The sequence below is a fragment of the Tupaia chinensis genome, unplaced genomic scaffold (genome assembly GCF_000334495.1).
Source record: "Tupaia chinensis unplaced genomic scaffold, TupChi_1.0 Scaffold000081_1, whole genome shotgun sequence".
Taxonomy (NCBI): Eukaryota; Metazoa; Chordata; class Mammalia; order Scandentia; family Tupaiidae; genus Tupaia; species Tupaia belangeri.
Genome location: NW_006159542.1, coordinates 3,362,454 through 3,387,540, shown reverse-complemented (window position 1 = coordinate 3,387,540; position 25,087 = coordinate 3,362,454). Strand labels below are relative to the sequence as shown.

The window sequence follows — 25,087 nt, the reverse complement described above, 5'->3', positions numbered from 1 at the left end:
AGCGAGAAATCACCCCCCAGAGGGGATGATCACGCCGCAATCCCTTCTCCTCCATTCTCCTCTCGGGATCTTGGGCATGCACGCACACGCGCCCGGTGTGAGTTTTAAGTCACCGGGTCCGGGACGTGAACCGCGGTCAACTACGTGGGAGTCCAGCGACATAGCCATTACGCTAACTGCTGGTTCCCAACCTGGCGTGAGTTTTAAGCCATCGGGTCTGGGAAGCAATCCACGGTCGACTACATGGGAGTCCAGTGACATAGCCATTACGCTAACTGCTGGTCCCGCCAACACTAGTTTTAAGTTGCTGGGTCCAGGATTCAAACTGCAGTCAACTACGTGGGAGTCCAGTCATGTAACTATTACACCATCTGTTGGTCCCAGCATGGTCCATTTTAACCATTTTTAAGTATACAGCTTAGTGACATTACCAACATTCACATTATTGATTGCACAGTCACCACCACTAATTTTTTATAGAACTTTCTCTTTACAAACTGAAACTTTCTACCTATTAAACAGTAACTCCTCATTTCCTCTCCTCTCTGATCTTTGGCAGCTTCATTCCACTTTTAGTCTTTATGACTTTTTCTGCTAATGAAATTTTAAAATTATTTTTATATGTCATATTTCTTTTCCTTTTTTTTTTTTGGAGAGGTTTTTGCTATAGGGCGCATGCGCTTGCCAGCAAGACGAGAGAGACAGAGACAGAAAGCGAAAAATTACCCCCCCAGAGAGGAAGGCCACGTCGCAGTCCCTTCTCCTCCATTCTCTTGGGATCTTGGGCATGTATGCACATGCACCGCATGAGTTTAAGCCACCAGGTCTGGAACTCAAACTGTGGTCAACTACATGAGAGTCCAGCAAGATAGCCATTATGCTAACTGCTGGTCCCTATATGTCATATTTCTTAAGATTGTTGTAATGCAGTCTTCTTTGGTATCGTACTTAGAAAGACCCATCGCATGAAAATTAGAAGAAAATAAGCTTCTGAAATTTCCTTCTAATACTTTGGTGTTTTGATTGTTTTTATTTTGATGTTTAAATCTTTGTTTTTTTGTTTTTTGTTTGTTTGTTTTTTAACAGAGATTTTTGCTGTAGGGCACATGTGCTTGCCAGAGAGACAGAAAGCGAGAAATCACCCCCTAGGGGATGGCCATACCACAATTCGTTCTTCATTCTTCTCAGGATTTTGGGCCTGGTCTGAATTTTAAGCTACCAGGTCTGGGACTTGAACCATGATCAGCCATGTGGGAGTCCAGTAATGTAACCATTACATCATTTACTGGCCCCTAAATCATTATTCTAAAATCTATTTTGGATGTGGGATTGTCCTTTTTACTTGTAATAGAGATCAGTTTCTACTGCTTTTTTTTTTTTTTTTTGGAGAGATTTTCACTGTAGGGCGCGTGCGCTTGCCAGACAGACAGAGAGAGACAGAGAGACAGAAAGCGAGAAATCACGCCCCAGGGGGGATGGTCACGCCACAATCCCTTCTCCTCCATTCTCCTCTCGGGATCTTGGGCACGCACGCACACGCGCCCAGCGTGAGTTTTAAGCCACCGGGTCCGGGACACGAACCACGGTCGACTACGTGGGAGTCCAGCGACATAGCCATTACACTGACTGCTGGTTCCCTACTGCATTATTTTTTGAACAGTCCATACTTGTCCTTTATTAGATTCTAGTTTTTTATATCCATGGCATGCCTGTTTATAAGGTACAGGTATGAATATACTTGTTTGGTGTGCCTACATATTCTGTTTGTGTAGCTTTATCTGTTGTATTTTTCACATGGTATGCACTCCATGCTTACCATGGACGAGTTTCTGGATTCTGTCCTGTTCTACTCCTGCTTCAGTGCCTCTATAGCTTAATATACTAAAGGGCAAGGCCCTATTTGTTACTCTGTCTTTTCAGAAATTAACTGACTGGTATTTCTTTTTATTTCTGAATCATTTTATTAACTCCTGTCTCCCAAAAAACACAATTGGAATTGGGTTGAGGGTATTGATTAATTTGAGAATAATTCGCTTGTATGTTCTCTGATCCTTTTGAGGAGGAAATTATATTTTGTTTTTCTTTTATGTCTTTTAGTAGTGTTTGGAATATTCCTTCATGTTAAGTCATACAATTTTCTCATTAGTGTGATTCCCAAGTATGGTAGTATAAATCTTGAAGAAGAAAAAATTTAATAAAACTCTTAAAGATTGGATTATTTCAAAAGGAAACAGTGTATAATCCCAGTTGCTTGGCAACCAAAGCCAGCCTAAATGACCTACTTTATTTGGAGATAGCCTTGATTTCTTCTAAGTACTCTCTTCGTTTTGTTGCTTTCATACAGTTTTTATGACTTGATGTTTGGTAAGATATAGTGTTTTGTTTTTAAATTCAAAGTCCTATGCCAAACGAAGTCAAAATTGAAGTTACCAGTTTGCACAAATAAAAGTGCCTTGTCTGTTTATTCTGACCATTGCAGGAAGCTTATTAGTGTTTCATTCTCTTTTGTTCTCTGAAAAGCCGGATAGGCCAAAATATGAACGGTACGTTCACACCTTATATACATACTTACCAGTATTTTCACACCTTACATACATACTTACCATACAGGAGAATATAAAATTATTTTGTCGTCTTGATTTTAAAAAAGAAATTACAATTACAAAATTTAGCTTCTATTCTGAAGTGCACTATTTTTTTTTTTTTGAAGAGGTTTTCGCTGTAGGGCGTGTGCGCTCGCCAGACAGACAGACAGAGACAGACAGAAAGTGAGAAATCACCCCCCAGGGGGGATGGGCACGTACGCACACGCGCCCGGCGTGAGTTTTAAGCCACCGGGTCCGGGACGCGAACCGCGGTCAACTACGTAGGAGTCCAGCGACATAGCCATTACGCTAACTGCTGGTTCCCCTGAAGTGCACTATTTGAGAGATGGTTGTGTTACTGGCAATCATTATTGGACAAGTTTTTATTTCTTTTTTTTAAAAAAAGGATTATTTATTTAAATTGTCAGTATTATTATTATTATTTTTTATTTGACCAGAGAGACAGTAAGAGAAGGAAAGCTCTAAAGCAAGCCACCAGGTCTGGGACTCAAATCATGGTTGGCTACGTGGGAGTCCAACTTCATAACCACCATGCCACCTGCCACCCCCGACAAGATTTTTTTTTTTTTTTGGACTATAGGAGTTTGTAAATTTGCGACAAAGTTAACTGTTGAAGGATTTTCTCTAAGGAAAACGTTTCTAGAAACCAGCAGATGTCGTAATGGTTACACTACTGGACTCCCACATAGTTGACTGTGGTTCAGATCCCAGACCCAATGGCTTAAAACTCAAATGCTGAGGGTGTGTGTGTACATGCCCAAAATCTCTTGAAAGGAGAATGGACGGAAAAGGTTTACAGTGTGGCCATCCCTCCTGGGGATGATTTCTCGTTTTCTGTCTCTGTCAAGCACTGTAGCGTACTGTAGCAAAAATCTATCCTTAAAAAAAAAAAAAAAGAAAATGTTTCTGGGACCAGCAGTTAGCGTAATGGCTATGTCGCTGGACTCCCACATAGTTGACTGCGGTTTGAGTCCTGCACCTGGTGGCTTAAAACTCATGGCCGGCACGTGTACGTGCGTGCCCAAGATCCCGAGAGGAGAATGGAGAAGGGATTGCGGCATGGCCATCGCCCCCACCCCCACCCCCACGGAGTGATTTCTCATTTTCTGTCTCTCTGTCTCTCTCTGTCTTTTTGGTGAGCGCACGCGCCCGATAGCATAGCAAAAACCTCTCAAAAAAGAAAGAAAAAGAAAATGTTCCTTGGGAACAGCAGTTAGCGTAATGGCTATGTAGCTGGACTCCCACGTAGTCGACTGCTGTTTGCGTCCGGAACTCAGTGGCTTAAAACTCACGCCGGGTGCATGTGCGTGCGTGCCCAAGATTCCGAGAGGAGAATGGAGGAGAAGGGATTGCGGTGTGACCATCCCCTCTGGGGGGTGATTTCTCACTTTCTATCTCTATGTCTCTCTGTCTGTCTGGCGAGTGCACGTGCCCTATAGCGAAAACCTCCCCCCCAAAAAAAAAAAAAAAAAAGAATTGAAAACGTTCCTTAAAAAAATCTCTTGGGTGGACAGCAGATGGCATGATGGTTATTTTGGTGGTCTCCCACATGGGCAACCGTGATTCGAGTCCCAGACCTGGCGGCCTCAAACTGACGCTAAGGACATGTGCTTGAGTGCTCAAGATCCCAGGAGGAGAAGGGATTTTGGCATGGCCATTTCCCCCAGGGGATGATTTCTTGCTTTCTGTCACTCTCTCGCAAGCCCACATGCCCTTTAGCAAAAATCTCTCTTTAAAAAAATCTCATCAGAGCAGCAGGTGACACGGCAGCTGAACTGCTGGATTCCTACATGGCTGACTGTGGTTCAAGTCCTGGACCTGGTGGCTTGAAAATCACAACAGATACATATATAAATAAATACTGGTTTTGATTTTGTTTTTTAAGTCTCATCAGATTGGGCCCAGTTGTGGTGGAGTAGCAGTAGTGTCTCACTATTTAGTGCTAGAGTCTATATGGAAGTTTGTGGTTCGGTTCCCCTGTCTGATCTATATGTGCCAGCTATGTACACATGTGTCTGTGATCCTGGCTGGCCAAAATGACCAGGAGTTGAGTGGAGATTGATGGCATTAAAACATGTGGAGGGTGCTTGTTTGTCTCTGTCTCATAGGAAAAATAAAGAAACAAAAAAAATCAAACTGAACAATTAATATCTGTGCATTTATTGCATATTGGAGTATTACCTTAGCCTTTGCTTTTCCAGTCATATTACTATGATTTACTTTATTAATAATTAATATAATCATGTGTCACTTTTATCATCCCTTTGTCACATCTTTTTTTTTAGATTTTATTCAACTTCATTTATTTATTTATTTATTTATTTATTTATTTGACCAGAGAGGGACAGAGTGAGAGAGGAAGTGAGGAGCCTCTTCATGGTTGTTTCTGTGTCCTTTGACTTGTCTCTGTGATTCATTGAACAGTTGTGTGCATTCTGGCCAAAAAATGAGAGCTTACTAAAACAAAAATGTTTTGGAACCAGCAGTTGGTATAACAGCTTTGTCGCTGGACTCCCATGTAGTTGACCGAGGTTTGAGTCCCGGACCTGGTGGCTTAAACTCAGCGTCAGGCGCATGTGCGTGCATACCCAAGATCCCGAGAAGAGAATGGAGGAGAAGGGATTACATCGTGGCCATGCCCCCAAGGGGGTGATTTTTTGCTTCTCTCTCTGTCTTTCTGGTGAGCACACATGCCCTAGTGAAAAACCTCTCCAAAAAAAAAGTTATATACTTACCTTGTTCTTTCTCTACCCCAGCTCTAGAACCAGCCATTTATTCATTCATTTTTAGTTTTTTGCCATAAGGCACACATTTTTGCTTAAAAAAGACAGGGAAAGTGAGAAATCACCCTCCTCCTCTCCAGAGCAATCCATTTTTCCTCCATTCCCCTTTTGGGATTTCGGGCATGTGTTTGCACATTCCCGGCATGGACATGATTTTCATGCTGCTGGGTTGGAGCTCCGACTGTGGGTAGCCATATAAGAGTCCAGCATCTTAACCACCACACCACCTGCTGTCCCCAAACCAGCCATTTTAAAGCATGCCCTAGTTCCTTTTAGTAGAAAATATTTACAAGCACTAACCCCATGCTAGTCTGTCACCTTGTTGGAATGCCTGCCTTGTCTCTTTTAGACTCTGTTCATATCTCATTTTCTTCAGCTTGGGCAACCTACCCAGTAGAGCTCTGCTAAATCTTCTTGGCCTGTGATACCCTAGGCCAGGCCACTACTCAACACTGGCCATATCACCATTCCCCCCCCCACACACACACACACGTATTTGATCTTGTTTAGGCTCAGATTCCCCTTTCCGGGCAGCCCTACCACAGTAGATGCTCTCCTTTCTCTGGTTCTGAGGCTCCATACCAGTATGCCTTCCTGTTCCCACTCTTGAATGCCAGTTTCTGTTTTCCTCCATGTATGCACCTATTTTATGCCATCCAGTAGCAACTGTTGAAAACACTGTGTCACTGTCATAAGAAGGCATGTCTTTGACTCTTGATAAATAGGCTGTATGTGTCTAGATCAAGTAGATTTTTAAAATTTGACTACATTCATATTGTTTTATATCAACTAATATTTTAGGATTCATCTAATGCTTCAAAATAATCAGTTTTTATTTGGATTGTTCTGCAGAGAGCCCAAGCTGCACTGCAGGCTGTCAGTGCTGTCCAGTCAGGAAGCTTGGCCCTTCCTGGAGCCCCTTCCAGTGAAGGCCCAGTCCTACCTGGGCAGAGCCCTGTACTTCGAATAATTATTGAAAACCTCTTTTACCCTGTTACTCTGGAAGTTCTTCATCAGGTAAGAAGGGTCTTCCTTCTGAAAGCAGTTCAAAAGTAGCCTTTGCAATTTTTGATGTTTTTTAATCTCAAGTTTTCAGGTTACTAGCTTTTGGTGAAAATATTTGATATATTTGTTTACCGATTAAAAAAACTTCACTAACCTGCTTTATACCTAACATAGTATTAATGTGAGAGAACTTTTGATAGTCCCCTTCCTCTAATTTGAACACCTAATTTAGAAAGTTATGTCATCTTAGAATTAAAACTATTTCTAGGGCTGCAAAGAGAATACTGATTTAATGTGGTATGATTCTGAGGATGTATGTATGTCTGGTTTCAGAGAGTTTTTTTATGCTAAAAATGTTTATATGTATAGCTGTGTGTATGTGAGAGAGAGAGAGAGAGATTGGCAGAGGAAGAGAGAGACACACGCATCAAAAAAGATTTTTTTATAAAAAACATTTGTATTTGATCTTTTAATTTAAATCTCAGAGACATTGGCCACTGCTTGTTCATAATAGTTTTTATAGCCAACAAAATAAGATAAGAAACAGATGAGGGGGCTATCAGGTGGTATAGCAGTTACGCCCCTGGAATCCCACGTAGCCAACCATGGTTGAGTCCTGGATCCTGGTGGTGTGAAACTCATGCTGGGCATGGGTGTGTGCATGCACAAGATTCTGGGAGTAAAAAGGCCTTCCCCTGAGGGGTAATTTCTCACTTTCCTCTTACTGTCTGTCTCTCCCTCTTCCTCTCCCTCTTTGGTGAGCATGCGCTCCCTAAGAGAGTAACCTCAAAAAAAAAAAAAACAATAAATTTGGGATATCATTAGTGGAAGATGTTGACTAGATAATTCAGAAATAAGTCTGGATTGAGAGGAAGAATTTCAGCTAGAGATTTGATACTGTCAGCATATGAGCGTATGTGTGGTAATTAAAGCTACAGGACTAGCTGGAATCATCTGAAACTATTTGTAGATAAAGGGAGAATTCATTTACTATTATGTAAACTCAGTTTCTTTGTGCACTAAAGAGATAGCTCATAAGGGTGATCTCATGTAATTTATCACCTCCAGATACTAATATACAGAGGAGTATTCTGTTAATGTTCAGTAGATTCTTTTCTTCATGACAAAGGAAACCTGTTATTTTTTTATTTATTTTTTTTTATTGAGAAGTTTTTGCTACACGGCACATGTGCTCACCAGAAAGTCAGACAGACAGACAGAAAGTGAGAAATCACCTCCCAGCGAGGATGGCCAGCCACGCCACAATCCCTTCTCCATTTTCCCCTTGGGATCTTGGGCATGCACCGGCATGAGTTTAACTCAAAACAGGCAGTTAGCCATGGAATCCATCCACTTTAACCACCACACCATTGACTGGCCCCCAGGTTGTATTTATAAAAGTACACTAGTTTAATATTTTTGTAAGATTTATCCTAATGTGAACTTTTTTCCAGATATTTTCTAAATTTGGCACAGTCCTGAAGATTATCACCTTTACAAAGAATAATCAGTTTCAGGCATTGCTTCAGTATGCTGACCCAGTGAATGCACATTATGCCAAAATGGTAATTATCATCTGTTTTCACCTTTCAGTTGTTAATTGAAAACTGAAGAAAGTAATCATGTCTTCTCTAATGCTTCAGTTTATCCTTGTTTTTAATTGTCGTAAAATATACGTCATAATGTTTAACCATTTTAACCATATTAACCATATTTAAATGTCAATGTATTCTTTTTTCCTGACCTAAAAATTACTTCTTTTTTCATATGAAATTGTTTCAAATCTCGTCACTTCTCAGATCTCTGAGACTCATTCTTGTTTGCCATGTGTAAAGTGTCGAGTGGAGCACAGTTCTCTGGATGTATTCTGATTATTAGAGTTATCTGTGCCTCTGTGCCCTCATTTACTTATATTAAATCAGCATGATTGATTTCAGTATGTTTGCAACCATGTTCAGCTTAGACCTGTTGAGATTTAAATTGGTGAAGAAATTAAATCTTAATAATATGCTGCTGTCATTGATGTTTTTTTTAAGGACATGAGTCCTTGACTTTTTTTAAGATACAGAACTTGACATTTAATTTGGTTATGTTAGAAACATCCCTTATTGAGAGCTTTCTCTGACCCCTGATGCTGTCTTGTCTTGTATCTGAGTCATTGCTAATTTCTATTTAATGGTAGGGACTGTGGTGTACTACACAGTGTCTTGCTTTTTTTTTAAATTTGCCATGAAGACTGACCTCTCCAGATACAGAGAGACATCACCTAGAGGGAGTGGCCAATGTTGCAGTCCTTTCTCCTCCATTCTTGTCTCAGGATTTTGGGTGTGCAAGTGTATGCAGCTGGTGTGTTTTTCATGTCACTGGGTCTGGGACTCCAATCACACAGTTCGCTGTGTGTAATCCAGCTACTTTAAGCACCACACCATGGGCAGGATTATTTTTTCTTTCCCTGTGCTTACTGTTCAGAATATTATTGGGTCATCTGAAAAGTCATGATGTTTTTTCCTGTGTTTTTCTATGCAAAAATGCACTATGACTTTTCTGAAAATTGACTATAAAGTAAATTTACAAGAGAAAAAAATGTGACAGGTAATATTTTTATATAAGGTACCTTTTCAAGTACGGTTTATAAGGATTTTGCTACATCCTTATATGCTAAAATGAATTAAGATAAAATATAAAAGTATCTTTAAATATTTGTTAGAAGTAAAACAGTTATAATAATATCTAGTATTTCTATAATATATGTGTTTCTCCTTGTTAGATCTTAACACAGATAAATAGGTATTGTACTTATTTTACTGGTAAAATCTGAGACTTAAGATTTTCCTTTCTTAATATTTTATTTATTTATTTTTAAGTCTATTTATACATTGCAAGAGAGAGAAGGAGAGCTAGAGTTGTAGCACCCTTGAGGGGACCCAGTGCCATAATCCACCCCTAGCTTCAGCCATGATCATGGATACGTGCATGCCCAATATACTTAGGCAGGTCTTTAGCCTTTTACTGGCAACTTTCCTGAGTGGGTTTGCTTTGCAGAGCATTAGATTTTACCACTGCATCACCCTCCAGACCCTAGAGATTTTCTTTTTCTTCCTTAGACTCCTGTGATTAGTGAGAAAGATGTAAGTAAATTCAATCTTTGACTTTTAGTTCAGTGTATTCTGCTTTACACTTAATCGCCACTCTCTGTCAGGGTAGAGGCTACATGATTTATCAGTGTGTTGTCTTGCCAAAATATCAGTCACTTTCTCACATGCTTTAGGCTCTGGATGGCCAGAATATCTATAATGCATGCTGCACCCTGCGTATTGACTTCTCCAAGCTCACCAGCCTTAATGTGAAATATAATAATGACAAAAGCAGAGACTTCACTCGCTTAGACCTTCCTACTGGTGATGGCCAGCCATCCCTTGAATCCCCTATGGCTGCTGCTTTTGGTGAGTATTTTTTGTGGGGGGTCAAAAAGGAACTTATCTGAGGTTGTAAGTTTCACTTACTAATCTATGTACATCAGTCGGGCTCTTTCTTCTTGGATTCTCAAGATATCTAAAGGAAAGGAGTAATTGAAAAATGTGCCTGTTAATCAGATCTTAGTATTGAAAAGTTCTGTTGGCAGACCAAGCAGATATCTGAAATAGAGTTAAAAATTTATTTTTCAATATTGATAATCATCCATTCTTCATAAGATGCACACCTGTTAGCATTAGATTAGGAGTCTTACATACTAACATTGATTAACATAAGTTTATAGCTAAGAGAATTTTGTCATATGATGCGCTTAAGAAAAATAGTTTTTTCCCTTTTCAAGTAGTGATATTTTGTTTATTTAATTATTTAATTACCAGAGAACACATGAGAGAGATGGAGAAGTTGAGAGGGAGACTTCATTCCCTTCCCCTAGAGGAATGTGGTCATGCTGTAATCCCTTCCACATTTCTCCATCTTTTGGGGATTTCGAATATACAGCGTACATTTGCTTAGTCTGTTTTTCAAGCCACTGGGCTGGGATTCAAACAGCTGTTGGCTTTGTGGGATAGGATTCCCTTACTTGCTAGGCTATGAGGCTAGCCTAGGTTCTGACATTTTAAAATCAAAAGCCTAAATTAATGGGATGGTCTTTCTTTATTCAAAGAAGATAATTTATTTTGTTTTGTTTTCTAAACATTAGAAATTTTATCTTCATCCTTTCTGAGTTTTTTTCTATAGGGCACATGCACTCACCAAAGAGACAGAGTGGGAAATCACTCCCGGGGGAGGGTGGTGGCCACACTACAATCCCTTTTCCTGCATTCTCTTCTCAGGGTCTTCGGCAAGCACACCTATGTACCTGGTGTGAGTTTAAGCCACCAGGTCCAGGACTCGAGCCATAGTCGGCTACATGTGAATCCAGCGACGTAGCCATTACGCCAACTGCTGGTCCCACCTTGATTTATTATTTTAATTTGACCAGAGAAAGACACACAGAGAGAAGGGAAGTGAGAAAGCAAGCCACCGGGTCTGGGACTTGAACCATGGTCAGCCATGTGGGAATGTCAGTGCCTTAACATCCACGCCACCTGCTGGACCTTATACTCTTTTGAGAGGTTTTTCACTGTAGGGCGTGTGCGCTCGCCAGACAGAAAGACAGAGCCATAGAGACAGAAAGCAAGAAATCACCCCCCAGGGGGATGGTCATGCCACAATCCCTTCTCCTCCATTCTCCTCTCGGGATCTTGGGCACGCACGCACACGCGCCCGGCGTGAGTCCTAAGCCACCGGGTCCGGGATGCGAACCGCGGTCGACTACGTGGGAATCCAGCGACATAGCCGTTACGTTAACTGCTGGTTCCCCTGGACCTTACCCTCTTGTACTTTTAAATAGCTCTGTTATTTTGACTAGTATCTTGTCATAGTTTATTTAATCATTATCCTATTTGGACATTAAGTGGTTTTTTCAGGATTTTTACATTACAGATAACAATGTGATTAGCTTTTTTTGTAGATAAAAATGTTTATCTGTTGGTTAAGCAGGACTGGCGGTGGAGGTTGAGGTGCTGGATCCTACATGGCCGACTGTGCGGTTCCAATCTTGGGCCCAGCGATTTGGGGATCACTCTGGGCATGTGTGCTTGCATGCCCAGAATCCTGAAAGGCTAGGGGAGAGGGGATTGCGATGTGACCATGGATGATTTCTCACTTTCTGTCTGTTTCTCTCTGGGGAATAAACACCCTATAACAAAACTCTTTTTTTAAAAAAATGTTATTTGTTAATTTTTATCTTGACTGTTTTCATTACATAAATTTTCCAGATGTAAAATATTTGGTTTTGGTCATTCATTTCTTAAACCTTTTTTTTTAGAGGTTTTTGCTGTAGAGCATGTGCACTCACCAGAAAGACGGAGACAGAGAGACAGAAAGCGAGAAATCACCCCCCAGGGGACGATGGCCACACCACCATCCCTTCTCCTCTATTCTCCTCTCAGGATCTTGGGCGCACACGCACCCGGCGTGAGTTTAAGCCACTGGGTCCGGGACTCGAACCGCAGTCAACTACATGGGAGTACAGCAACATAGCCATTATGCTCACTGCTGGTCCCATAAACCTTTTTCTTAAAGATTAATTAATCTCTTCATAAAAGAAAGATATGAAACTATTATATAATAGCTTACTTTCCTGAAATGTTTCTATTTCTGTTAGGGAGCGTAGATTTATAAAAACTTGAAAAGTTATTTTATCAAGTTTTAACAAATATTAATCATACCATATGTGGAAATAGCTTTCGCTAGTTTTTAAATTTATCTGTATTGACTCTTCTGTGATACTTATCTCAAACTTTTTCCTCTTATCTCTAAAATCTACTGCTAGTCTTGTGCCTCCCCCTCTTCCCATAGCCATCTGGATTAGTCACTTTCCTGTGCTTCTTTCTCCTTTTCCTCCATCATTCCAAATCAGTGATTTATAGATTTCTTTCACATGCTGCCTTCAACATTTTTGTTTTTTCATCTAGGACCCATGCTGAAGATAACACTGCTATTTGAGACATGGCATTCTTGTAGAGAGTAGAGTATTAAGAGACCAGCAGTTAGCGTAATGGCTATTTCTCTGGACTCCCATGTAGTCAACCGTGGTTCGAGTCCCGGACCTGGTGGCTTAACTCACACCGGGCGCGTATGTGTGTGTGCCCCAAGATCCCGAAGAGAATGTAGGAGAAAGGATTGCGACATGGCCATCCCCCCTGGGGGGAGATCTCTCGCTTTCTATCTCTCTCTGTCTTTCTGGCGAGCGCACGCGCCCTATAGCAAAAACCTCTCCAAAAAAAAAAAAAAAAGAGAGAGAGAGAGTAGAGTATTAATAGAAGAACTGGCATAAACCCATATTTCCTGTTAAAGCTAATGTATAGCGGTTGCATATGTCATTTCTGTCTAGTCTTTGGCAAAAAACGTTGACATAGTCAAGCCCCATGTGAATTCCATAGAGGAAATGTGTGCATTGGCCACAGTTACACATGAAGGGGGCAGTGAATACTTGACAGTAAAGGTACAGTCTATCTCCTTTACTAATTAGGTATTCTAGCATAAACTTTCATAATTGGCATCAGCTGGTGGCATGGAGGTTAAAGGTGGCTGGATTACCACATGGCTGACTATGCAATTCAAGTCCGTGACCCAGTGGCATGAGAAATACACCAGGCACATTTGCATGCATGGCCCTTTACCCAAAGGGATGGAGAATTGAAGGAACTGCAGCATAACCATTCTCGTTGGGGAGTCAGGTGCTTTCTCACTTTTTCTGTCTTGTTGTCTTTTTTTTTTTTTAATTGCCAGAGAGTATATGTGCTCCCCAGAAAGAAAGCGATAAGAACCCCCCAATGGGTGTGGTCACGTCCCATTCAGTTTTCTTCCATTTCCCCATCCTGTGAGGATTTGAGGCACACATGTGACTGTTATGTTTTTCGAGTTGCTGTTGTCAAGATTCTAGCTGGATTCCAATCTATATGCACAGTATTTAACCTGTGCACTGCAAGACTGGCCCATTTGTATATGTCTTTAATCCTATTCTACTCTGTCCCGTTCCTTTTTTTTTTTTTTTTTTTTTTTGAGAGGTTTTTGCTATAGGGCACGTGTACTCGCCAGACAGAGAGAGAGAGACAGAAAGCGAGAAATCACCCCCCAGGGGGGATAGCCATGCCGCAATCCCTTCTCCTCCATTTTCCTCTCGGGATCTTGGGCACGCACGCACATGTGCCCAGCGTGAGTTTAAGCCACCGGGTCTGGGACTCGAACCGTGGTCGACTACATGGGAGTCCAGCGACATAGCCTTTACAGTAACTGCTGGTCCCTGTCCTGTTGCTAATGACAGATTATATCTGAAACTGGATTTTTTAAAAAAGAATTATTTATTTAATTGTATTATTCTTCAGTTTTATCAGGGACAGAGAGAGAAAGAGAATGCAAATGAGCTGCCAGGTCTGAGACTCGAACTGTGGTCAGCCATGTGGAAGTCTAGCTCCTTAACCACCATGCCACCCCACCCCGAAACTGGATAATTTTCAAGGGTAGAGGTTTATGGGCTCCATGGTGTAGCAGTGAGGCACTGACTGCTCAAGAGAAGCCGAATCCCACAGTAGGGATCCCACTGCAGGGATCTGACTGCAGTTCAGATCCCTGGCCTGTTCAGCCTGAAACATACACAGTAGTGTCCAACATCTGACTGACTGGAAGACTAGAGGAAGGGAATTGAGGTGTGACCAGACCCAGTGGAGGGTAGTATGTCTCTCTCGTGTTCTTTCTATCTTCTCCCTGCATGTGTGTTGTCTATTGTGGGGGGAAAAAAAAAAGACATAAAAGAATATAGGTTTCTTCAGCTCTGTGTGAGGACCATGATCCAAGGCTACAGTGTGACAGAAGGTGGTAACGCGTGCATCTGTGTCCTGGTGACTGGTCTGGTCTTATTACCTCTCTTTACAAACTCACCAGGAATCAAATATGGGAGTTCTGCCCTGATGTCTTTAATCTTGATGTCTGAGATGTCCCACCTTTCCTCACAATAGTCAGATTAAGTTCCCACCCTCTTAATCCCATCACAATGAAGTCCCAATACATCAAATTTTAGGAGACATTCAAAATATATATATTAATAGCAAAACCTTTATGTTAAATCTTCCTTTATGCCTTAAATATCATTCTTTCTATTATAAAAATGAATAATTCTATCTATGATCTCTAGACAACTTGAATGGAAATTTAGGAAGGGCAGAGATCTTTATCTATTTTGTTCAGTGGTTCCTCACCAGAATGTTTTTCTGCTTTTAGTATGTATTGGGTCATTGGAAAAGTCATGATGCATTTTTGTATAGAAAAACAGAAAAGTACCTCATGACTTTTCTGATTACCCAGTATTTGTTGAGTTGATTTTAGCCTCCCCTTGTTATTTCATCACTTATTGTCAGTCATTTTGTATTTTCATGTAATGTCAGTTTTCTCTGTTAGTTTTATCTCTCCCATCTCTTATGACTGTATTTTCTTGAATTACTATAACAAATTAATTATATGGGGGCCAGCTAGTGGCCTGGTGTTTGAGGCGACTGAATCCCACAGCCAACTACGTGGTTCGAGTCCCATGCCTGATGGAAACAGGCACATGTGTGCATGTGCACAGTCTTGAGAATGGAGGAGAAGGAATTGAAATATGGCCATCCCACCTAGGGGATGATTTCTCACTTTCCCTTTCTCACTTTCTCTCTCTGGTGAACATGTACAATGTGTAGGAAAACTTTTTTAAAAGTTATATTTAAACATTTATTAAATTGTTATATACCTTTTTTAAAGAATTATTTTAACTTTATTTACTTCCTTATTTATTTTACTTTGACCAGAGAGGGACAGTGTGGGAGAGAGAAAGAAAGAAAGTGAGAAAGCAAGCTGCCAGATCTGGAACTCGAATCGCTGTTGGCCATGTGGGGTCCAGCACCCTTAACCACCATGCTAAATTGTTATATACTTTAATGGCGGAATACATTTATATGAGCTTTTAACTACTTTGGGATATAGTTTATGTACTTCTGCCTATAAATAATCCTCATCTCCCTATCATTAAAAAGCAAAGCTTGGAGAGACCAGAAGTTAGTGTGGTGGTTGAGGTGCTGGACACTCACACATGGCCGACCATGGTTCGAGTCCCGGATCTGATGGTTTGCTTTCCTACTTTCCCTCTTCTTTCTCTGTCTCTCTCTCTGGTCAAATTAAAATAAATGAACGAATAAATAAATTAAATAGATCATTCTTAAAAAAAACCAAAAAACAAAAATAAAGCTTAGGGACCAGCAGGTGGCGTGGTGGTTAATGCACTAGATTCCCATGTGGCTGGTCATGGTTCAAGTCCTGACCTGGTGACTTGGAACTCATGCTGGGTGTGTATGCATGCATGCATGCCCAAAATCCTGAGAGAAGAAAGGATTGCAGCGTGGTCACTCCTAGGGAGTGATTTCTCACTTTTTCTCTTTGTTTCTCTCTGGGAAGCATGCATACCCTATGGTAAAAACTTAAAAAAAAAAAAAAAAAAAAGGCAAATAAAAAATCCAGAAAACTTTTCCCTCCAACTGTTGTCATTTTTTCCCCCTATTTTTAAGGCTGTCCTCTTTTTTTCTATAAATTACTCCTTTTCCTTCTACCGTATAACTGTACTGAGATCCCCACCGTGTAACTGTACTGAGATCCCCAGGCTCTATCTTCAGCTGACTTCATTTCTTTCTTATGCCTTTTTTTTTTTTTTTTTTTTTTTTTTTTTGGGGGTTTTTCCAATTAGGGCGCCGCCAGACAGACAGAGACAGACAGACAGAAAGTGAGAAATCACCCCCCAGAGGGGATGGTCACGCCGCACTCCCTTCCTTTCCATTCTCCTCTCGGGATCTTGGGCACACACGCACACGCGCCTGGCGTGAGTTTTAAGCCACCAGGTCTGGGATGCAAACCGTGGTCGACTACGTGGGAGTCCAGCAACATAGCCATTACGCTAACTGCTGGTTTCCTCTTATGCCTTTTTTAGCGGAGCACTTGTTTGTATGATTTTCACATTTATGTCTACATGGAAAAATTGTTTATTTACTGGAAATTATTCTGAGTTTACCCACTTTTTTCCACTTGGAAGCATTTGTGTTACCATCATGTCAAACTTGACATACCCTAACCCAAGTAATTGTTTTTCCACTAGAACTGACTCCACTATGAACTAATTATTGTTTTTAACACACAGTCATGAACTTTTTTCTTTTTTAAAGAATTGTTTTATTCATCATTATTTTTATTTTAAAAATATGACCAAAGAGATAGAAAGATAGAGAGAAAGTGAGAATGCAAGCCATCAGGTCCTGGAGTTGAACCTCTGTATCTTGTTACTTCATTTTGCTTTGCTGTCTTTAATAACCAAATACCAGAGACTGGGTAATTTTTCAAGGATAGAAGTTTGGCTTCAGCCATCCTAGTAGCATAGCAGTTAGAGAAACCATATCCTGTGTGACAGTAGAGGTATGATTTTGGCTGCAGACTTGAAAAGCATACCAGTCGTGTGTGCCCCAAATCCTGATAGGTTAGAGCAATGGCGGAAAAGGAATTGCTACATAACCATGCTCCATTGACTGGTGCTTTCTCTCTAGTGAGTTCACCTGCCCTCTGGCAGTTGAAAGAATAGAGATTTATCTAGCTCATCGTTTTCACTGTCTTATGGCAAGGGACTCCATCTGGTGAGAACCTTCTTACTGGGTTGAGATGCTCTGCTGATGGTAAAGCATTGCATGGTGGGAGAGCAAAAGCTGTGTTCATGTGTCTATGTCGGTATCGTCTCTGGTCTCAGTCCCTCTTTATAAACCCGCAAGTATTCAGTCTTGAGCGCCTGGCCCTGATGACTTTGATTGTAATCACCTTCCAAATGTTCTACCTCTTAATTTGAAGGATTAAGTTTTTAAACAAGTATTTGATGATTTTTTTATATAGAAACAGTGCTCTAAGTAAGCACAAAAATCTCAGCCTAATACAAAACTAAGTCATAACTAAGTTGTAATCTTGCTTATTGGACTAGCTGAAAGGGAGGGGTTAGCTTCTGGAAATGGCAGAGACTTTACTTGCTACATTAAGGCTCACCTGTTGATCAAATTTTTACTTACTAATAGAAATAACCATAGAAGACACTTATCTGTATTTTGTATTGCTTTGATAACCGTATTTATAGATGGTAGAATATTTATTTTAGCTTCTCTTCTCCATTAGGTGCACCAGGTATAATTTCTTCACCATATGCAGGGGCTGCAGGATTTGCCCCAGCCATTGGATTTCCTCAAGCTCCAGGTGACTTTGTGTGTGTGTGTGTGTGTGTGTGTGTGTGTGCATTTGTGTGTTTTGCTGTTTGGTTTTTGGTGAGGTACAGTATGGTTTTTACAACATGCATACAGTGTGTAATTATGAAGTCATGGTGCAAGTGGCTCTCTGGAAATTAAATTTTAAATTATTTTGAATGAAATTCTCAATTTTCCAGGAACTTAACAGGATGAAAAATGTTATATTTAAAAGATTTATAATAAAAACAGTATGCACAGCAATTGTATTTGTGACTCATATGGTAAACCCCTTTCTTTTATGTACATGTAATTCTCTCTGGTTCCATTCTTCAGTGATTTCCTATGTTCTGCATCATTCACAACTTATCATTGGCACAGAAAATTAAAGGTTGACAACATTAACCTTAGGTTTGCCGTTTCAGTTATATAAAATATGTGAGTTGCTCATGTCTTTGCTGATGAGTTTGCCCATTATGTATTGAACAAACTCTCTCTTTTTTTAAAAAAAAATCACTTAATTCTTATTTATTAATTTATTTTTTAATTTGATCAGAGAGAGAGAGAAAGTGACAAAGCAAGCCACCAGGTCCGGGAATTAAACCATGGCCCACCATGTGGGAGTGTCCAGCGCTTTCACCACCACGCCATTTACTGGTCCCTTGAACAAACTCTCGTCTTTGTGTTTTTGTTGCGTCTTGACAGCTCTCAACACATAGCAGCTGCAAGTCAATAAATACTTGAATTTCTTTTTTTTTTTTTTTTTTTTTTAAGAATTATTTTGCATTTAACTTTATTTACTTATTAATTTATTTAAATTTGATCAGAGAGAGACAGAGTGAGAGAGAAAGAGGAAAGCGAGAAAGCAAGCCTACAGGTCAGTGACTCGAACCATGATTGGCCATTTGGTAGTCCAGTGCCCTTAACCATCACGCTACCTGCCGGCCCCAGCACTTGAATTCTTAACATTTACTGTTCACCCTCTTTAGAAAGTCTTTCATTATTAATGGCATGACAAGACTGCCATAGAAGGGTATGCATGCCTTTTATTTTAAGGGATGGATTTTTTTCAAAGCGTCTTTAGCTAATGGAGGTAATTAGAAGTTGATTAATACTATGATTGTGACTTTTAAAAAAATTTTATTATATTTTTATTTTTTAAATTAAATTTTATTTTTTTAATTAAAACAATTTTTTTCAGGAATTATTTTTATCCAACTTTATTTATTTTTATTATTATTATTATTTCCCAATTTGATCAGAGAGAGAGGGAGAGGGGAAAAGGGAGAAAGCAAGCCACCAGGTCCAGGATTTGAACTGTAGTCAGCCATATGGGAGTCCAGTGCCACCAACAACCATGCTACCTGACAGTCCCCGACTCGTAGTAAACGTAATGAATTTGATTATAACTTAAGGAGAAGCAAAAAAAAAAAAAAAGTACTTACGTTTTTATCTCTGGTATTGTAAGAAAACACTTGAGCTGGTGATTAGGGGAATGGCACAGTGTTAAGCCTGTTTTATATATTATATTTTGAGTCTTCATTGGGTTCATGAATATAACTATATTGTAAATTGCACCATAGCAGCATTCAGACAATAATCTTCATATTCTAACATTCTAATTTTGGGAATTGTAACTATTTCAGTAGAGAGATGCAGTAACTAAAAAGGAAATAGTAATATGAAGATTGAGGTTTAAATTTTAGGTTTTTTTGTTTGCTTGTTTGTTTTTAATTAAAAAAATTTGGTGGAGTGGGACCAGCAGTTGGCGTAATGGCTAGGTAGCTGGACTCCCATATAGTCGACCGTAGTTCAAGTCCTGGGCCCGGTGGCTTAAACTCACGCCTGGCGCGTGTATGTGCGTGCATGCCCAAGGTCCCGAGAGGAGAATGGAGGAGAAGGGATTGCGGTATGGCCATCCCCCCTGGGGGGTGATTTCTCACTTTCTGTCTCTCTGTCTCTCTCTGTCTATCTGGCGAGCGCACGCGCCCTATAGCAAAAACCTCTCCAAAAAAAAAAAGAACTAAGTCTGATAATGTCAACAAATGAGAATCTGGCTTCCAGAAGTATTCTTATGGTAGTCTTAAAACATTTTTAAAAATATTTTCACTTTTTCATCTTTATGTATTTGCTTAGAGTATATCAGAATAGAATGTGAAATGTTTTCGATATTTTAAAAGGTCTCTCAGTCCCAACTGTTCCTGGAGCTCTTGGTCCTCTTGCAATCACCTCCTCTGCTGTCACTGGAAGGATGGCCATTCCTGGAGCTAGTGGTATACCCGGAAATTCTGTTCTACTTGTCACCAATCTCAATCCTGATGTGAGTTGAAAAGTTATGTAAATAGTCTTTTAGGAAGAGAGGTAGTAGCCTCTGATCTAGGATTGTATTTAAATTAAAATGCTTAGGTTTTTTTTTTTTAAGTATTTTTATTAAAATTTAGCTATATATATATAAAGCATATGAAGCCATGCTTTAAGAAAATAGACTGTCACTAGTACACTATAGATAAGTTTATTTAAAATCTTTTTACCTGAATTGTTCAGTCAGATATTTATATTTTGTGTCATCTTTTTCAAACAGCTTATTACACCACATGGACTTTTTATCCTATTTGGTAAGTTCTTTTTTGCTGGTTTTAATATTAAGTGTAGGTGTGACTTGAGCACATTTCATTCATTTAGTAATATTTAGTGATCATTTCTATGTGTCACATGTGCTTGACACTGAGGATAGCACAGTGAGTGAAACTTACCCAGTAATTATAATAGAGTTATATTAGGGCAGATACAGGTTATAATGAAAACATAAAAGAGGCCTCACCTGGCTGAGGGAATCAGGAGAAATGATAGCTAAGCCAGCTTGTGAAAAATTGGTAAGAATTAGCCATTTAGAAAGGAAAGCAGACGTCTTTTCCCAGATACTGACATTGAGACGGGGATGAGAGCCTGCCATGTGGACGTGAAGGAAGCCCAGGGGAGAGTGTAAGCAGGAGACGTGCTGCAGCCGGGTAGTTGCATGCCTGTGATTGATTGAGCATGAGGGTTCAAGGGAAAGGAGAGGGTCTAACTATGACGACCAGGTGTCTTTCTGAATGAAGCCCCTCTGGATAATGGCACCTCTATCCAGAGTTGGTAGACACGGGAAAGGGGGGCGGAAGCAGTTTGGGACATAGTAAATTTGTCATATTTAGGGGATATCCAAGTGAAAATAAAGTGAGTAGGTAATAGATCTGGAACTTGGAAGAGATAAAAATTGGGGAGCATATGTATGAAATTAGTAAGGATATGTAGTATGAGGAAAGTTTGTTTAAATATTAATTATAATTAAAATTATATACTTCACAATCAGGTATTATTTGTTTTGTTTTGTTTTGAATTAGGAGTCTATGGTGACGTACATCGAGTGAAGATTATGTTTAATAAGAAAGAAAATGCCTTGGTTCAGATGGCAGATGCAAATCAAGCTCAGCTAGGTACTAATGATTAATAATAGTGATGATAAACCTGCCTGTTCTTTGTGAGTTTTTCTTCAAAATGATTGTATGTTGGTAGGAATATAATTTTATGAAGAATACCTGCTTGTGGTGATATCAGACTTCATTATTTGCAACTATTTTAAGTGTGAAATCTGTTTATATGCTTGAACATATATTGTTGGTGTTTGGAGCTTTTGTTCTCTCTCTCTCTCTCCCTCTCTTTTTTAATTCTAGATGGGTGCATGAGACAGAGAAAGCACCTCTCAACAGGGCCTAGTCACATCTCAATCTCTTTTCCTCGAATTCTCCATCCTGTCAGAATTCTGGGCACAAGCATGTATGCCCAGCATGTTTTTCAAGCTACCAGAACTCAGACTGAAACCTTGTGGGCTATGTCGGATGCAGTTTCTCATCTGTAGCATCTAACTGCTAGGATGTAGGGCTAGCTTAGTGTTTGAAACTTTGACCCTTGAGTTTTTCCATTAATTTTAAACAAATATCATTTATTTGTTTCATTTTATTTATTTATTTTTCCTTTCAAATTTAGGTTTTCTAGAACTGTTGAGTAAACATTTGGGCAAACTTCATAACAATAATGCAAGAAAGTGTTGTCTATGGCTTCACTGGTATAAAGACCATTAAAATGTTACTACTTAAGGGGCCTGCAGCGGCATGGTGGTTAAGGAGCTGAACTCCCACATGGCTGACTGCAGATGGAGTCTCAGACGTGGCAGCTTGAAAATCCTGCTGTGCCCAGCAGTCCCAGCAGGAGAATGAAGAAGACGTTGCAGCATGGCCATCTTCCCTGGGGGGGATGGTTGATCTCTCTCTCTCTCTCTCTTTCTCCCTCCCTCCTTCTCTTTCTTTATTTTGAGAGAGATTTTTGCTATAGGGTGCCTGCGCTAGCTGGAGAGACAGAGACAGAAAGTGAGAAATCACCCGCTAGGGGAAATGGCCAGGCTGCAACCCATTCTCCTCTGAGATTTTGGGGCATGCACACACATGTACCCAGCATGAGTTTAAGCCTCTGGGTCCGTGACTGGAACCATGGTTGACACGGAGTCCAGCGACCTAACCATTATGCCATCTGGTCCCAGCTGGGAGGTTATTTCTTATTTTTCCTCTCACTGTCTCTTGAGTCTTTTCAGCAAGGGCACACCCTATAGCAAAAAAAAAAAAAGTACTACTCAAATTTCTTTTAAAAATGCTTCTCTTGAGATAAAATGAATATATTCAGTTACCGTATGATGAACACTTGCTATGTTCCAGGCACTCTGGAACTTCATAACACTCGGCTTGGAAGATACTTTTTGAAGAAAATTTATTTCTTAATTTTTTATGTACATTAAATTGTTGTATATATTCATATATTCATGAGGTACCTGTTTTTTTTTGGAGAGGTTTTTCACTATAGGGCTCGTGCACTCGCTAGACAGACAGAGACAGAGAGACAGAAAGCGAGAAATCACCCCCCAGAGGGGATGGCCACACTGCAATCCCTTCTCCTCCATTCTCCTCTCGGGATCTTGGGCACACGCGCCTGGCGTGGGTTTTAAGCCACCGGGTCTGGGACGCAAACCGCGGTCAACTACATGGTAGCCCAGCGACATAGCCATTATACTGCCGGTTCCCATTCATAAGGTTTTTTGATACATATTTTTTGTGTGATTTGTTACTAGCTTTTGGGGTTCTTTTTTTTTTTTTTTTTTCTTAGATTTTTGCTATAGTGCATGTACCCTTGCCAGAGGGACAGAAAGGGAGAAATCACCCCCTGGGGGGTTGGCCATGCCACAATTTCTTCTCCTCCATTCTCCTCTTGGGATTTCGGGTACATGCCCAGCATGAGGTTTAAGCCATTCGATCTGGGACTCAAACTACAGTCAACTGCATGGAAGTCCAGCAATATAACCATTATGCCATCTGCTGGTCCCAGGCTTGTTTTTTATTGTTTTTTGTTTGTTTGTTTGTTTGTTTTAAGAGATTTTTGCTATAGGGCATGTGTGCTGGAAAGACAGAGATAGAAAGCGAGAAATTATCCTCAAGAGGAGTTGAGCGTGTATGCACATGTGCCCAGCAGCAGTTTCAAGCCTCTGGGTCCAGGACTCAAACCACAGTTGGACATCCAGTGATGTGACCATTAGCCACCTGCTGGTCCCCCCCCCCCTTTTTTTTTTTTTGCCTGGCAGGTGGCGTGGTGGTTAAAGGTGCTGGATTCCCACATGACCAACCATGGTTCAAGGCTGCTTGCTTTCTCACTTTCCCTTTCCCTCTCTGTTTGAATTTTTAAAAAATAATAACAAATGGAATTGAATAAATAAATCATTCTTTTAAAAAAATAAGATTATTCTTATTAAAAATGAAGTTACTTAATACATTTCTGTAAGAGTTTGGGATTTAAAACCCCTTTAACCTAACTCAAACAGACAATAAAACTTAAGTGACTTATAAAAATAACTTACAGTAATTGAACAAATACTACTCAAACTTTCCTTATTTTCTTCCTGTACCCTAGCAATGAACCATCTCAGTGGTCAGAGACTTTACGGAAAAATACTTCATGCTACACTGTCCAAACACCAAGCAGTTCAGCTTCCTCGAGAGGGACAAGAAGACCAAGGTCTGACTAAGGATTTCAGCAATAGTCCTTTGCATCACTTTAAAAAGCCTGGCTCTAAAAACTTCCAGAATATCTTTCCACCATCAGCCACTTTGCATCTTTCCAACATTCCGTATGTACCTAATAAGTTATTATTCATTTAGATAATTAATAATATACAATGCGTGATTTGGGAGAGTTGAAAACTCTAATTATTGTAATTTACCTGTTGTCTTGGTCCCCTATTGCTTGTAAGATCATTTCTTTGCCATTATGCCTTCAAAGCTATATCTCCAATCATACACTCCAAAACTGAATTATAACTTTCTGAGTTGGCCCCACTCTTTAGTAGTTAAGAGAGCCTGGATCTCATGTGTCTGATCATAGTTCTTATTTCAGCACCAGCTGCTTGAAAACATGCCACACATTTGTGCATGTTTGCCTCAAATCCTGAGGGTCTTGCTCTCTGACCTTGTGGTGCAGGCAGCCAAATTCCATATGGCCAAGTCTTGAACTCAGTGTCTTGAAGACACACACACACACACCAAAAAAAAACAAAAACAAAAACAAAAAAACCAGTCATGTGTGTATAGGTGCCCAAAATCCAGGAAGGAGAAAGAAATAGAGAAGTGATTGCAGCATGCCCATTCCCTGTGGGGATGCCTTCTTCTCTCTCTCTCTCTCTCTCTCTCTCTCTCACTCTCTCTGTCTCTATTGAGTGCATGTAGTCTGTAGCAAGTTTTAAAAATAATAAGTAATTCTTTTCGGCTTTTTTTGGAGAGGTTTTTGCTATAAGGGTGCATGATGCGCTCGACAGAGAGACAGAGAGACAGAAAGTGATAAATAACCCTCCAGGGAGATAGCCACACCACAATCTCTTCTCCATTCTCCTCTCAGGATCTTGGGCACGCACGCATATGTGCCCGGCTTGAGTTTAAGCCACTGGGTCTGGGACTTGAATTGTGGTCGACTACGTGGGAGTCCAGCGACATAGCCATTACGCTAACTGCTGGTCCCGGTCCCAGTAATTCTTTAAAAATGGCTTTTTTAAAAAAATTAATTTATTTTTTTTGATAGAGATTCGATTTCTGGATCCAGTGGCTTAAACTCAGGCTGAGCACGTGTGCATGCGTGCCCGAGATCCTTAGAGGAAAATGGAAGAGAAGGGATTGCGGTGTGGCTATCCCCCCTGGGGGGGTGATTTCTCGCTTTCTGTCTCTCTGTCTCTTTGGTGAGCGCATGTGCCATATAGTAAACACCCCCCCCCAAAAAAAAAAAGCATGCAAAATAGTTATGTTTTCCTCTTGTC

The 25,087-nt window shown here is 40.3% G+C and overlaps 1 protein-coding gene across 1 annotated transcript in view; it reads left to right on the top strand.

The window, feature by feature from the left end:
* PTBP3 (polypyrimidine tract binding protein 3) overlaps window positions 1-25,087 on the top strand; it is a 57,271-nt gene that overhangs the window by 28,013 nt on the left and 4,171 nt on the right. The window contains exons 3-10 of the mRNA XM_014585474.2: window positions 6,242-6,406; window positions 7,849-7,959; window positions 9,663-9,837; window positions 17,642-17,719; window positions 19,887-20,026; window positions 20,288-20,321; window positions 21,087-21,179; window positions 23,695-23,911. Coding sequence (XP_014440960.1) covers window positions 6,242-6,406; window positions 7,849-7,959; window positions 9,663-9,837; window positions 17,642-17,719; window positions 19,887-20,026; window positions 20,288-20,321; window positions 21,087-21,179; window positions 23,695-23,911 — 1,013 coding nt within the window. The remainder of the gene's footprint in view (window positions 1-6,241; window positions 6,407-7,848; window positions 7,960-9,662; window positions 9,838-17,641; window positions 17,720-19,886; window positions 20,027-20,287; window positions 20,322-21,086; window positions 21,180-23,694; window positions 23,912-25,087) is intronic.